The sequence below is a fragment of the Ostrea edulis genome, chromosome 6 (genome assembly GCF_947568905.1).
Source record: "Ostrea edulis chromosome 6, xbOstEdul1.1, whole genome shotgun sequence".
NCBI classification, from domain to species: Eukaryota; Metazoa; Mollusca; class Bivalvia; order Ostreida; family Ostreidae; genus Ostrea; species Ostrea edulis.
This window is the reverse complement of record NC_079169.1, coordinates 49,011,905-49,028,460: the sequence shown is the minus strand read 5'-3', so window position 1 is coordinate 49,028,460 and position 16,556 is coordinate 49,011,905. Positions and strand designations below refer to the sequence as shown.

The window sequence follows — 16,556 nt, the reverse complement described above, 5'->3', positions numbered from 1 at the left end:
TATATCTGGTATATTATAATTTATAAAGTTACTGTCATGTGTTAATAGTGACTACCAGTAGAACTAAGTAATCTGTCGCACACTGAACACTACCATAATTAAATGAACAAGATTTAATTAGTACTCAAAGATTCCAATGTTATTTTGCAGATATGTCACTGACAATAGGGAAAAGTTTAAACTTTGCACTTTTGAAAGACAAATAGCTGACATTAGTGAACACATCTACAATACTACATTCACACACAATTCGGACATTATGATACATGTAATTTCAATTACTGTAACAGTAACAAGTAAATTGCAGATTTTGTTCTATTTTGGCATTAAATATCTTACTTAATGATGGACCTCCTTTGGATATGTTATCATATTTTTCTGAAATCTTGTTAAATCCTATTGAACAACATTCTGATAAGACAATCATTTGTCACATCAGCATACCTATTGAACAAGACCACCATTTGTCACATCAGCACACCTATTGAACAACAAGACTACCATTTGTCACATCAGCATACCTATTGAACAAGACCACCATTTGTCACATCAGCACACCTATTGAACAACAAGACCACCATTTGTCACATCAGCACGCCTATTGAACAACAAGACAACCATTTGTCACATCAGCACACCTATTGAACAACAAGACAACCATTTGTCACATCAGCACACCTATTGAACAACAAGACCACCATTTGTCACATCAGCACACCTATTGAACAACAAGACTACCATTTGTCACATCAGCACACCTATTGAACAAGACCACCATTTGTCACATCAGCACACCTATTGAACAACAAGACCACCATTTGTCACATCAGCACGCCTATTGAACAACAAGACCACCATTTGTCACATCAGCACACCTATTGAACAACAAGACCACCATTTGTCACATCAGCACACCTATTGAATAACAAGACCACCATTTGTCACATCAGCACACTTATTGAACAACAAGACAACCATTTGTCACATCAGCACACCTATTGAACAAGACCACCATTTGTCACATCAGCACACCTATTGAACAACAAGACTACCATTTGTCACATCAGCACACCTATTGAACAACAAGACCACCATTTGTCACATCAGCACACCTATTGAACAACAAGACCACCATTTGTCACATCAGCACACCTATTGAATAACAAGACAACCATTTGTCACATCAGCACACCTATTGAACAACAAGACTACCATTTGTCACATCAGCACACCTATTGAACAACAAGACCACCATTTGTCACATCAGCACACCTATTAAACAACACTCTAATAACACGATCATTTGTCACAGCACATAATGATATGTAGTAAGTTATGTTTCTTAGTTGGGGCTCCAATTTATTTCAGACTGAATGCTCAAATAGACACACTCAGGGGTCAGAGAACCAGTCTGACACATTAAATTAATGCCTCTCTGGACTCTCAGAGAACCAGTCTGACACATTAAATTAATGCCTCTCTGGACTCTCAGAGAACCAGTCTGACACATCAAATTAATGCCTCTCTGGACTCTCAGAGAACCAGTCTGACACATTAAATTAATGCCTCTCTGGACTCTCAGAGAACCAGTCTGACACATTAAATTAATGCCTCTCTGGACTCTCAGAGAACCAGTCTGACACATTAAATTAATGCCCCTCTGGACTCTCAGAGAACCAGTCTGACACATTAAATTAATGCCTCTCTGGACTCTCAGAGAACCAGTCTGACACATTAAATCAATGCCTTTCTGGACTCTCACAATGTCACCATGTTCTCTAATTGTCCCGCTACAATATTGCAATATATGTCATAAAGAATAGCTGTGAGGTTTACTAATAGATAGCCCAGTATGACGTCAATAAACTCCAATTAACACCATTTTCAATCTCCCACTAGGTTTAGTGTCACTTTCAGTACTAAGTTGATTGGGGATTTTCGAGTGCATTTTCCTGACAGGAAACAGTTGTATATGTATAGGTCAGACCATATATCAGCTTCTCAACACACCGAAATATTGAATTCTCATTGAGTTATAGGACTGCGGTCATTACTGTCACTTACACTGTATGATGTGAATTTAGAAAATCTTTATCCAGGCAGTACGGAAACGTGACATAGCAGTATACAGTGCTCCCTCGATATACTGCCCCCCATTATACTAATGCCACACCCGCTTATTGCCTGAAAATCATAAAGAACAGATTTCTTCCCATCTGAACACCCCTCTCCCGTTATAATGACACTCTCACTTATTACCTGAAAATCCTAATAAAAAAAACCCATTTTTCCTCATATAACAACACCTGCCATATCCTACTGATTTTCACAAACAAATGGTCAAATTTTAATGGAGTTTAACCTAGATAATAATGCTAAATTTTGAGAGCAGTGTGGTGAAGTGTGGCAGACTGGACGGGTTAATTATAAATGAAAAGAAAGCAAAAGTGAGCAAGCTCAAATACCCCAAGCTCCAGCATTGCTTGACAATGCCTCACATAATGAATAGTAATGATATGCATTACTGCAAGAACAGGACAGACAGGCCCGAAATTCAAAGCTCAATAGTGGCATAACTCTCAGAAAAAATTATTGAATTGAGATTTCCTGGGAATATGCACATCTACACAGTGTGTCCTTATTAACTACAAAGTTTCACGAAATTCTGTTGAGCGGTCTCAGAGGAGTTGCATTGACAAGAAAGGCACTGGCGAACTGACAGACTGACGGATAGGTCGAAAACATTATTATACCCTACGCAACTTCGTTGCGTGGGGTATAATAATTGCAGTATTAAACTCAAGATTTTCTAAATATTTGTACAGAATGGGTCCAAATAAATTCATGGAATTGAATTTATTTTGAATGCATGCCAAGTGAATTGTTTGTAATGGTGAATTTGTTACAGTTATTGATTTGATTTACAAAGTATGATGCTCTACAGAAAATTTTTATGGGTTAAAGGTGCAAAATACAGTATACAGTAAATGTACATGTACTACCATACGGAAATATTCTGAATCCAAAGTGGAAACTTTAAAAATAACAATAATAGTGAGTAATTATTAAATACAGAACAAAAGAAAAATAAATCCCAGCAGGAATCAAACTCATTATATCAGCCTTATGTGTGTTAAGCTTAATCCATGAGCTAATTTACTTTGGTGGTAAAATAATAAAGAATATAAGACTGAAAAGGATACCGACCATTACTACTAGAAAGATCTACCAGGTATGTATAAAAAAAACATCAATGTCCCAATATTCTCAAATCTTCCCAATCCATAACCAAGTCCAAACTGTTTAAAGCTACAGAAATATTGGACACTTAGTACATGTAAGTTAATGCACAAAAACTATCCAATGGGGATCCGGGTTAGAATAGGTACTCCACATCCTGTCGTAAAAGCTGCCTAAATGGGGCGGTCTTTCAGATGAGACCGTAAAAACTGAGGCCCCATGTCTCAGCTGGTGTGGCACGATAACTATCCTTCCCTTCTCAAAGGCTGTAAGCGCGGAGCATAGGCCTAAATGCAGTCCTTTGCCAGCGATGGTGACATCTCCATATGAGTAAAAGAGTCTTGAACGTGGCTTTAAACAATATACAACCAAGCAACCACTAGAAATAATTGTCTACATGTATATCTGGGGTTTTTCTGGTATTCTTGCAAGAGCCAATTTTTTAGGTCCCTAGAAAGCAATTTTTATTTTTTACACCAAACCAAGCCTATGATCCTAATGATTCTATTTTGGGAGGACAGAAACTAAATGTAGACAGCAATCTCTCTGTGCAATGGATCCCTCAATCTCTCTCTTCAATGGAGGTAGGTCTTCCTCTCTCTCTCTCCAATGTAGAATTTCCTTTTCTATATCTCCAATAGAAGTAGTCTCACTTTTCCCAGACTCTCGCTCTCGAGACTTTGCATGAGCAAAAGTCTAGTACAATTCCAATTTCAATTCTGTGATTTCAAATCGAGGCTTACCAAAAAATCGGCATTGTTTCTGATTGGCTGATAGAGAAATGCAGAGTAACTGAAGTTCGAAGCAACTGTCACAGTTAATTTACAAAGGCGAAATTTAAATTTTCAACTAAAAGACCTTCAGTGTTATCAAATCTAAAAGACATTTTGGTTCAACACAATAAAATATCTGTTTGCTGTATAACGAACAAAAAACACATATCCTTATCAGGAGTCACCATTGTTATTGTTTTGGTTTAATGCTCTCTACTAATCATAAAAATAGAATAGGAATTGTACCAGACTCTTGCTCGTGCAAATTCTCAAGACCTAGAGTCTGGGGAAAGCAGACTACAATAGAAGACCTCCTCTCTCTCTCTAATGGAGGGTTCTTCTCTCTCTCTAATAAAGAATTCCTTTTTCTACTTCCAATGGAAGCTAGCGCCCCCCCCCCCCTCCTTCAATAGAAGAGCCCCCCTTTCTCTCTTTTCAACAAAATATCCCCATCTCTCCCATGGAAAGTTTTCACCTCTCTTTTTCTCTCTCTCTCTTGAATGGAAGTCCTCTTCTGTTTCTCTCTTCAATGGGAGAGCCCCCCTCTCTCCAGTGGAGGGCACATAAAAACGTTTTGCTGTATTTAGACTTCTTTACCTTAAAAACTCTTACAAGATCAGATAAACCCATCATTATCATATTCCCCTGTCCATAAGTGTCTATAAAATGTATTTTTAAAATTGTCTGTAACTCAGTTCTAAATATTGCTAATACACTGTATTCCATCTAATGTTATATAGGTCCTGTTAAGTGAATGTAAGCAGTGCCTATTGCAGTGAGTCTGGACTATACAGTTAGTCATGTAAGCGTTGGCAGTATTGATGAGATACAAGAAAGCCAAGCCACAAACACAGCTGTACAAAGGCGACATGGAGCAAACCAGCCTACATGTAGCCTCCATAAATACCTTGTCATAAGACGGAGCAGGACGAGGATTTAGGAGGGTCTCTTGTTGACGATTTAGTTGATTTTTTACTTCCTAAAGTTACAAGAATGTTTACAAGATAGTAAAGCGTCTACAGGGTAGATTATTTGTATTAAGATCCAAAGCACCCATCTAAAGCAGTCAAGCTAAAACTGGATAGTCATATACACATCAAAGTTGTTTAACCATAGAGGAAAACTCTTTAAATAAGGAACACAGTCATAATGAATTACATGTAGATGTCTCCAGAATTCCTTATCAGCTAGATTTTGTGCACAGGTACAGAAAGATAAATTAGAGTTACCAGATAGAAAAGAAAATATTCAAAACAACTCGAGAAAATTGTTTGCACAGTGCTAGCAAAACTACTGTAATGGTTCTAATGTAATGGTTCTATTTTAATGGTTTTATTTTTATGGTTCTATTGTAATGGTTTTATTCTAATGGTTCTATTGTATTGGTTTTATTGTAATGGTTCTATTGTAATGGTTCTATCTTAATGGTTCTATTGTAATGATTCTATTGTAATGGTTATATCTTAATGGTTCTATTGTAATGGTTCTATCTTAATGGTTCTATTGTATTGGTTTTATTGTAATGGTTCTATTGTAATGATTTTATGGTAATGGTTCTATTGTAATGGTTTTATTGTAATGGTTCTATGGTAATGGTTTTATTGTATTGATTTTATTGTAATGGTTCTATAGTAATGGTTCTATTGTAATGGTTTTATTGTAATGGTTCTATTGTAATGGTTTTATTTCAATGGTTCTATTGTAATGGTTTTATTGTATTGATTTTATTGTAATGGTTCTATAGTAATGGTTCTATTGTAATGGTTTTATTGTAATGGTTCTATTGTAAGGGTTTTATTGTAATGGTTCTATGGTAATGGTTTTATTGTAATGGTTGATATGTAATGGTTTCATTGTAATGGTTCTATTGTAATGGTTCTATTGTAAGAGTTTTATTGTAATGGTTTTATTGTAATGGTTGATATGTAATGGTTCTATTGTAATGGTTTTATTTAAATGGTTCAATTGTAATGGTTTTAATATAATGTTTTTATTTTAATAGCTTTATTTTAATGGTTCTATTGTAATGGTTTTATAGTAAATGGTTCTATTGTAATGGTTCTATTGTTATAATTGATATGTAATGGTTCTATTGTACAGTAATGGTTTTATGGTAATGGTTCTATTGTAATGGTTTTATTGTAATGGTACTATTGTAACGGTTTTATTTAATACTTTTCATGTAATGGTTTTAATGTAATTGTTTTACTGTAATGATTCTATTTTAATGAAATGTTTATTTGTTTTTCTCTAAAGCACATGAAGCAATATGACAAATACACATATTCAAATTAATATGATAAATGCAGTATGTAAGAAGACTTGAATATAATATTTGACTAAGATGCATCAAGCTGTTAGCATGCACACACCCCTCCCATAGTGCACTAGACCAATTCCTCACCTCTCCCTCTCCCCACAGGAGCCCCAGGGCTTCCCCTGGTCCCCGCCCCTCCATATCCAGGGGAACTCTCTGTTTTAGTCTTCGGTTTTGGTGGTTGGTACTGCAAAAAACACATGATTGTCAATTAAATACCATATTTAATCTGCAAAATGAAGAAATGATGAGGTCATGAATGCAAAATAAGTATATATAAAGTTAAAGTTCTTTTATCCTATAACATACCAAACAAGAGGCCCATGGGCCACATCGCTCACCTAAGTCACCTTGGCCCATATCTGAAGACTTTCCATATATATTTGCATGTAAAACCGTAGTCCCTATTATGGCCCCAACCTACCCCTGGAGGCCATGATTTTTGCAAACTTGAATCTACACAGTGTCAGAAAGCTTTCATGTAAATGTCAACTTCTTTGGCCCAATGGTTCTTGAGAAGAAGATTTTTAAAGATTTTTCCTATATTTGTATGTAAAACTTTGATCCCCTATTGTGGCCCCATCTACCCCCGGGGGCCATGATTTGAACAAAGATGAATCTACACTATGTCAGAAAGCTTTCATGTAAATATCAGCTTTTCTGGCTCAGTGGTCCTTGAGAAGAAGATTTTTAAAGATTTTCCCTATATATTTGTATGTAAAACTTTGATCCCCTATTGTGGCCCCATCTACCCCCGGGGGCCATGATTTGAACAAAGATGAATCTACACTATGTCAGAAAGCTTTCATGTAAATATCAGCTTTTCTGGCTCAGTGGTCCTTGAGAAGAAGATTTTTAAAGATTTTCCCTATATATTTGTATGTAAAACTTTGATCCCCCCCCCCCCCTTGTGGCCCCATCCTGCTCCCGGGGGCCATGATTTGAACAATTTAGAATCTGCACTACCTAATAAAGCTTATCTATAAATTTCATCTTTTCTGGCCCAGTGGTTCTTGAGAAGATTTTTTAATGACCCTACTCTATTTTTACCTTTTCTTGATTATCTCCCCTTGGAAGGTGGCCTGGCCCTTTATATTAACAATTTAGAATTCCCTTTACCTAAAGATGCTTTGTGCCAACTTTGGTTGAAATTGGCCCATTGGTTTTTAAGAAGAAGTAAAAAATGTTAAAAGTTTACAGACAGACGGACGCCGGACTACGGGTGATCAGAAAAGCTCACTTGAGCTTTCAGCTCAGGTGAGCTAAAAATCAGAATAAACACCCAACAAAATAACTAGGGTTATCTATTGTCCATGAGTACCTGCATGTACATTCTTATGTGATCATGATTTGGTAGTCATACATGTAGATGACAACAGTACATATAAAAATGGAATTCACTTAAATAAGCAGATTAGTGTGGTTTAATTCATCTCCTTCAGTTCATCAATAGAGATGACCATCATAACACAATAAATTAAATAGATGCTAAAGCTCTGTAAACTCTTAAAAATCTCAGAAATATCCCTGTACTAAGGGCCACAACTCTAACAAACATACAGAGTTACCTATTGCCTGTTTGGCTGCAGCCCTGGGATCTGATGATATATCGGTGTTTGTTCGATTGTGTGTGTTCATATCTGATTACATACCTGTGTCTGTTTCGGTGTAGCCCTGAGATCTGATTATATACCTGTGTCTGTTTCAGTGCAGCCATGGGATCTGAGTACATACCTGTGTCCCGACATTCTGTTTGGCTGCGGCCCTGAGATCTGAGTACATACCTATGTCTGTTTCGGTGTAGCCCTGAGATCTGATTATATACTTGTGTCTGTTTCAGTGCAGCCCTGGGATCTGAGTACATACCTGTGTCCCGGCATTCTGTTTGGCTGCGGCCCTGGGATCTGAGTACATACCTGTGTCTATTTGTGGCCCTGAGATCTGACTACATACCTGTGTTCTGACATTCTATTTTGCTGCAGCCCTGAGATCTGAGTACATACCTGTGTCTATTTGTGGCCCTGAGATCTGACTACATACCTGTGTTCTGACATTCTGTTTTGCTGCAGCCCTGAGATCTGAGTACATACCTGTGTCTATTTGTGGCCCTGAGATCTGACTACATACCTGTGTTCTGACATTCTGTTTTGCTGCAGCCCTGAGATCCGATTACATACCTGTATCTATTTATGGCCCTGAGATCTGAGTACATACCTCTGTCTGTTTGGCTGCGGCCCTGGGATCTGACTACATACCTGTGTCCTGACATTCTGTTTCGCTGCGACCCTGGGATCTGAGTACATACCTGTGTCTATTTGTGGCCCTGAGATCTGACTATATACCTGTGTTCTGACATTCTGTTTTGCTGCAGCCCTGAGATCCGATTACATACTTGTGTCTATTTATGGCCCTGAGATCTGACTACATACCTGTGTTCTGACATTGTTTTGCTGCAGCCCTGAGATCTGATTACATATCTGTGTCTGTTTCGGTGTGGCCCTGGGATCTGATTACATACCTGTGTCTATTTGGCTGCGGCCCTGAGATCTGAGTACATACCTTTGTCTGTTTGGCTGCGGCCCTGGGATCTCAGTACATACCTGTGTCTGTTTCACTGCCACCCTGAGATCTGAGTACATACCTGTGTCTGTTTGGCTGTGGCCCTGGGATCTGAGTACATACCTGTGTCTGTTTGATTGTGGCCCTGGGATCTGAGTACGTACCTGTGTCTGTTTGGCTGTGGCCCTGAGATCTGATCACATACCTGTGTCCTGACATTCTGTTTCGCTGCAGCCCTGGGATCTGCCTTTGGTTTGTTGGGTATTCTCTGCTGCTGGGTCTTACAGAAATTAATATGGCGTTCGGCAGCTTTCTCGTTGAAACGACGGGAACAGTATGGGCATTGCACATAATCTGTGATATACAAAGGTGATACAGTGCATGTCCGATATTTGGTGACGAATTACTGAAATAACATATTACAGAGTTATATATATGTATCAAACATTGCCAATTATCACATAGTTTTCCCCTCTCCTGAATTATATTTTACAGTCATCACTGTTAACATTCTGTTTTATAAATCATTGTGGAATCTATCATGTTACTGAAAAATAATCTCCCAAACCACAATTTCAAATATCAGAAGTTCTTTAATTTTTGCTATGGTTTCCTTCTCCAATTCTATTTCTACTTACCCGGATTGATTGATGGGGGTGGGGGTGGCGGAAGAGGCTCCCCTCTCTGCATGGCTAAACTGACTCCCCGGGCAGATCGGACAGTGTTGATAAAATCTTCATGTTTGGCCCGCCAATTACTTTTAGGAGGTTTCACTTCCTACAAGTGACAAATTTACACATCATTAAAAAAATTTTATGCTGTACAAATTAATGTCTTCTTTTAATAATTTCTAGTCAAACTCCTTTATTAGTATATGCAAGTCCATCCATTGGCAAGCATGTATTGTTAGTGTGATTTTTATGCTGTATTGCAAACAAGCTTATTGTTAGAGTGATGTGTATGTTGTATTTCAAACATGTAGTATATTGTCAGTGTGATGTGTATGTTGTAAACAAGCTTATTGTCAGTGTAATTTTCATGTATTTCAAACAAGTTTATTGTCAGTGTAATTTTTATGTTGTATTCAAACAAGTTTATTGTCAGTATAATTTAGAAGCTATATTTCATCAAACGCCAAGAGTATTGCCAATGTGATCATGTATTTCAAGGAATCAGTGTGGATTTGTATATCAACTGATGTTAGTTATGATTTTTTACAATTCAGTGGAAATTAATACAGCAAAACAACCCAGTTTTCTACAATCGTTTGTATGTTATATCTGCTAACAATGATAAAGGATCTGAACTCTTACAGAGAAGTCAATCTCACAAAATGTGGACCCCTTTCTGAAATTCCCACATCAAAGTCTATAGTCACCTTTTTCTGGGCCTGCTTTATTTGCCTGTGTGTTACCTCTGTCCCCTCAGACCTCTGTTTGGACGAGTCAAAAACCTTTCTCCTCTTGTGAGCTGCTTTTATACAAGTCGGTTCATGTTTGACCTAAAATGTAGAAACAGTTTCAAATAAATGATTACATGTAACAGCAAACAAAAACCATTGTCTGATGCATAAACTAGCATTAAATTAACATTCTAGATATTGAGGGAAAACTTATTTATTAAAGCATCCAATCAGTAAGAGATGTCAGCAATTAAAATTAGCGCCATCAGAACTCCGATAGCACTGGATCCAATCTGCATTTACTGGCACACAAATGAATACTTCCTAGCTGATTTTGCAACATTTGCAGAGAATATTTATAAAAACAGAAAGTAATATTTTGTGACAATATAGGCAAAATCTGCCACATTATTTCACATAGAATTTCACAGAACAATTGTAAATCATTTCGACACAAAAGAAGCAAATTGCTCTCAATTCAGCATTGACCTACAATATTGTACTTTCAGTAGGATGCAATGCTAGTTCTGGTAGTATCGTATGAGTATTTTCTATGGGTGGACATTTTTGAGATTTGATCCCTAAAAGTTAGCAAATTATATTCAGTGTTTCCAATTTCTGCAGTTGCATTATATACTGTATTTTACCTATATAAGTTTGTGTATTGATACATATTTTTTGCAATTGTAATTTTAGGATTTTTCCTATCTGCAAAAAATGGACAACTGCAGAAAATACCAGTTTAATATTCGGTATTACTAGCATTGCCCCAAATTTATGTCAGGAAAACCAACATTGATCCAGAATAAGATTCAGGAAAATCTAGCATTACTATCATTTAAATCAGTAAAAATACCTAACATTCAAATCAAACAACATAATCAACACAAAAGTTCAATTTCTTAAAAACAAACATTGAACACAATATGTATATTGAGTAATTTATATAACTTTAAATGGCACACTGGGGAAAGATATGTTGTTGCTTCTTTGTTTTTTTTTTAATTGGTGGTTAACAAAATTTCAGTAAATTTCAAAAGCACCATGTTTATTTATAAACATGTATCATGAAAATTCATAATTATTGTATAATTAATTTTGCAAAAATCTGCCAAAATAAATTTTAAAAAACCAAAATTGAGCATCAACAATTTAATTCAAACTAGTTTGGAGGGAATATCTTCCAAGCCAAAATTACACAATATGGTAATTAAGTTTGGTTATATCATGTACACTATTTATACATATATGTGGGTACCATAAAATTTCAAAGACCAGGCTCCTGTGGTTTTTTAATGAGACAGAAGCCAAAGCCATATGAAGCCATCTCTACAATTAACATTAAAACATAAATCTACAATATTGATAATATCTACATGTATAGTTTACAGTGACTCCGGAACATTAGAACATAAATCTATTTGATAATATCAGGAATGGTTTCTATAGTTACCAAAGACTCCGGAACAAATTGCCTTCCACATTGTCGACATGGTTTCCTTACAACATTACGGTTAGCTACAAAATAATCAATGAATCATTATACATGTAATTAATTCAATCATCAAATATTTTATAATTATACATGTAACTATAGACCACTGTTTGCTGTTTCATGATATTCTTAGAAATGCGCAAGTATTACACCTGAGTTAATTAAGAACAAGGTACGATTGTGTACATAAAAAGGCCCCAAAAAATTCTCCGATTTAAATGTGTCTTGAATCAAGCTTGATCTGTGTTTTGAATAAGTTAAATACATGCCAAGTATACTATCTCAACTTAAATCAAAGTTATTTCTTATTTTATAGCATTATTACGTCACGAATAAGAGTTCTTCCCGCCTTTTTTCAAAAAGAGCTTGATAACTGTTAAATTTCATCCAGATTATTGCTTAGGAAAAGGTGTGCCCATCCATCGAGCAAAATGAAATTAATATATATTGTGTAAATTAAGAGAAGATGAAAAATGTGCTTGAATATAAATTTGCTCGACGCATGGGCTGTATGTTTTCTGAAAGGAAAACCCCTGAATTTATGAAAATTTTCATCGAATTTTGCATTTTTTGGCAATTTTATGCCAACTTCACGCTCCTGTCATACAACACAAAGCAATTTTGGATCAAATTAAATGTAGTTTGGATTTGCTTATATATTCCTCATTTGAATGCCAGATTTTTGGACTCCTACTGAAATCATCTATTTTCTGGGCCAGATGACTATAGAAAACGTCTCTACTTCTTTACTATATAATCATATTAGATCTGCCAAAGCAAAATAAACACCATAACATATTGTGTACAGTAAGTTGTATCATATTACATCGTATGTAGCACATTGTATTCAGAACATTGTACGCAGCACATGATGGTGACATTGTATGTAACACATCGTATGCAGCACATCGTATGCAGAACATCGTACGTAGCACATTGTATTCAGAACTTCGTACGTAGCATATGTACATCGTATGCAGCTCATCGTACGTAGCACATTGTACACAGCACATAGTATGCAGCACATTGTCCATATAGCACATTGTATTCAGAACATCGTACGCAACACATCGTACGTAGCACATTGTGTTCAGAACATTGTACGTAGCACATCATACATAACACATCGTATGCAGCACATCGTATATACACAGTGCATTGAATTTGCAACTCTTCATTTTGATCTTGAGGTTGGTAGGTGTGAACATATCTTATTGGGAAGAGGAGGGGGTAATCAAAATCACATTTTAACAAACAAAATTTGATAATGTATATGAACATTTTATTCAACTAATCTGAAATAAGTATATATTAATCATACATGTATGATTTTAATAAATCCCCATAATCTGTTATGGTAACTCACGTGACTTGAGTATGGTTTATCATGGCTTCTAATGTTTATCGTTATAGTGGCTTGTATTGTACAATCACATGAATGAAAAGACAAGATCCCAACAAATTTGAATCTACTTTATATCAGGAAGATTTCACTTATATCTTTACTCTTATGACCAGACAGTTCTTGAGAACAATTAAGATTTTTAAAGATTATCCCTACATGTTTGCATGTAAAACTTTGATCCCCTATTGTGGCCCCATCTTACTCGCTGGGATCATAATTTGAAAGAACTTGAATCTCCACTATTGTCAGGAAGCTTTCAAGTAAATTTCACCTTTTCTGGCCCAGTGGTTCTTGAGAAGAAGATTTTTAAATTACTCGGCCATCCTATTTGCATTTTTGTGATTATCTTTCCTATGAAGGGGGCATTGTTGAAATTGGCCCATTGGTTCTAAAGAAGAAGATGTAAATGTGGAAAGTGTACGCCAGCAACAGACAATGGACAAGTATTGATCAGAAAAGCTCACTTGAGCCTTTGGCTCATGTGACATAAAAAACAAAATCAGGTAGATGTTGATTGATTGTATCTTGCTTAACATCCCTCGAGAGAATTTTCCACTCATATGGAGACGTACGTCACCAAGACTGGTGAAGGACTTCAAATTTAGGCCTATATATGCTCGGTGCTTATGGCCATTGAGCAGCGACACCTACTGTGACACGAGACATCCATTTTCAAGGTCATCTCTGAGGACCCGGCCGTGACATTCACACCTGATGCCGAGCGTTTGGCGATGGAACTGTCACTACCCGTTTTAACAACTAAGGTCTGTCGCAGCCGGAATTCGAACCCCGGCCTTCCGCATGTGGGGCAAATGCTCTAACCTCTAAGCCACTGTGGCGGTGGGTCAGGTAGATGTAATAACTGTATGTTTGAATACTTCCTAAGATATCATAACTTTATCAGAGTAAATGTAGTTAAGCTGTTTAGGGTGGCTCACTACATACACTTTAAAAAGTTCACCAAATCAGCATGAAATGTCTTAATCATGAAAGATATGATGATATGTAACAAGTACTATTATGTAAAATATGCAAAAAATTATGCAATTTTGGAGAAAAACATAATTTTCAAAAATTTACTTCAATAAATAACACTAAGACACTGACAGATTTGAACTTAGGATCTGCAGTTCAGTATAAGCTGGTACCTTATCCAGCTGCATGAGCTACCTAGTAGATATATAAAGAAAACTATTGATACAGGTAATTTAACATCACATTTGAATCGCCAGCTTGTGACATAATATCATATAAGTCTTGAGGTAATGAGCTACCTTAATTTCACGGCAGTTTAAAGTCAACAAAAAAGTAATAAAAAAATCAACAAATACCATGAGATAATATGGCAGTCTGGTAATTAAATTTAATGAAGTTAGAATAATCTAATGAAATAATAATATTGTAAGACAATAAAGTCACATGCAAAGTAAAATCACTGTACAAGTTTGCCCTAAATCACTGAGAGCAAATACACCAGTCAGACTGTTTAATAAAGTGCAATTATTGCTTTAAGATCAGAGACCTTAACTTCAAAAGTACCTAGGTGATTGAAAAATATTTATCTCATGTTACTAACAACAAAAGATAAAAAACAAACTGATGTCCTAAACATGAAATTTTTTACTTTGAAGTACGTGGTTGAAGAATTTTTTTAAATTTCAGTATATCCTTTACTTTTAAACAGCAAGCTGAACGCGTGTATATTATCTTATGAAAACAAATGCAGTGTAGAGATCTAAGATTTAAATACCTAATGCTCAGGCAAATAAAACATTCCTGATGAAATACAGCAGATTTTTTCTAATTAAAGGCATTGCCTCTAGATTAATGAGTTACTTATCTAGAGGTGGTTTTTGTCCCAAATTAAACAGCGTACACGACCGGTTAAATGTCAGTAATGAACAATTTGTACATTTGTATTAGAGACAGCTATAGGATCCAGATGGGGTGGGAAAATCTCACTGATCACCTAGCTGTCAGAATCTCATTTCAGATTGAAAAGTACAAATCATCAAAGTCACAAGAACTCATTCCGATTGATTATTACAAGTATATATACATTAGCCTACTGTTTTAATTCTGTCCTTAGCAGTACTATACTTAGATTTGAAATCTGATGTTCAGGCACACTAGCTATAGTGCTCTCAAAAACATCTCAGTATGTGTTATATGTTTGTCAATTTTGTCAGTTTTGTACTTCAAATTCACCGGAAGAACATCTCCTATATCAGATTATTCACTGTATCATGAAACTTTTTTGTGGGGATTTTTTTTTTTTGGAAATATTACTTTTAAAACGTACGGTTAAACCAATCGAAATCTAGTACCTGTGACTAAAAATTAATGACCTACAACATGTATTTGGATGATGTTGAATGAAGATCCAAGCTGCTTGTAATATCATATTATGCTAATATAAATAGAAGCAAATTTTACGCAGATCATTTTGAATTTTTTTAAATGTCTAAAATGCAGTTCAGTTTATACATGTAGCTGTAGCTGGTGAATCTTAATAAGCAGATATATCGAGAAGATTTTGAAATGATTTTAATAACACAGTACAACAAGCAAGGAATTAAGTGCAATCCTCGCAAAAGTAGATTGCTGGTTCAATCAGCCCTTAAATGTACAAAATAAGGTAAATGGCCAAGAAACAGACTTAAAACATAGCCTTAAAACCCATCTCTCAATACCATCCTCAATTCTTGATATGGATTCAATCCAAATCAGTGACAGAAAGCACGGAGACATATGGGATTCCATCATATTATCTAAATTCTCAAAAACATGAGTGTGGCATAAGTTGTGCTTGTATCTATGTCAACAAATACAGAGGAAAAAAACTACCAAAAAGTCATGCCCTACTACATTACAGGACCAAATATATTGCAGCTGTATGCCATGCATGTGCATCTAAAATCAAAATCTCCATCCATTAGCTCAGAAAGATTGGAGCTTGACCATTTAAGTTTTTTTCAATTTGATACAAATTACACTTTTTAATGTAAATAAACTGCTTTGAGAGCAGTGTGGTAAGGTGAGTCTGGACAAGGTAGTCAGGTGTTCAGATTAATTACAAATAAATGCAGCTGAATTAAACTAATGTTTATACAGAATGGAGCCCAAATAACTTTACAGAGTTGAATTACTTTTGACTGCTCAGTAAATCGTCTGTAACAGTGAATTTGTTATATTGCCATCCCCGCTTTATTGCGAAAATTTGTCTTGAACACATTAAGGTTGGTAATATATCTAGGGAGCACTGTATACAGTACACGACACAAGTTTTATACACCCCACCGTGGAAAGACCATGGTGGAAAATCCACGGAGATACACCATGTCCTCTGTGTTCCACGGTGTGTG

General features: G+C 35.9%; 1 protein-coding gene across 4 annotated transcripts in view; it reads right to left on the bottom strand.

Annotated features, from left to right (window-relative positions):
- Positions 1-16,556, bottom strand: part of LOC125646503 (zinc finger C2HC domain-containing protein 1A-like) — a 32,936-nt gene that overhangs the window by 11,426 nt on the left and 4,954 nt on the right. For all 4 annotated transcript variants that reach the window (XM_048872833.2, XM_048872834.2, XM_048872835.2 and 1 more), the window contains exons 2-6: positions 11,745-11,809; positions 10,268-10,390; positions 9,528-9,666; positions 9,095-9,243; positions 6,418-6,517 (exon numbers count right to left, since the gene is read on the bottom strand). In XM_048872833.2, coding sequence (XP_048728790.1) covers positions 6,418-6,517; positions 9,095-9,243; positions 9,528-9,666; positions 10,268-10,390; positions 11,745-11,809 — 576 coding nt within the window. The remainder of the gene's footprint in view (positions 1-6,417; positions 6,518-9,094; positions 9,244-9,527; positions 9,667-10,267; positions 10,391-11,744; positions 11,810-16,556) is intronic.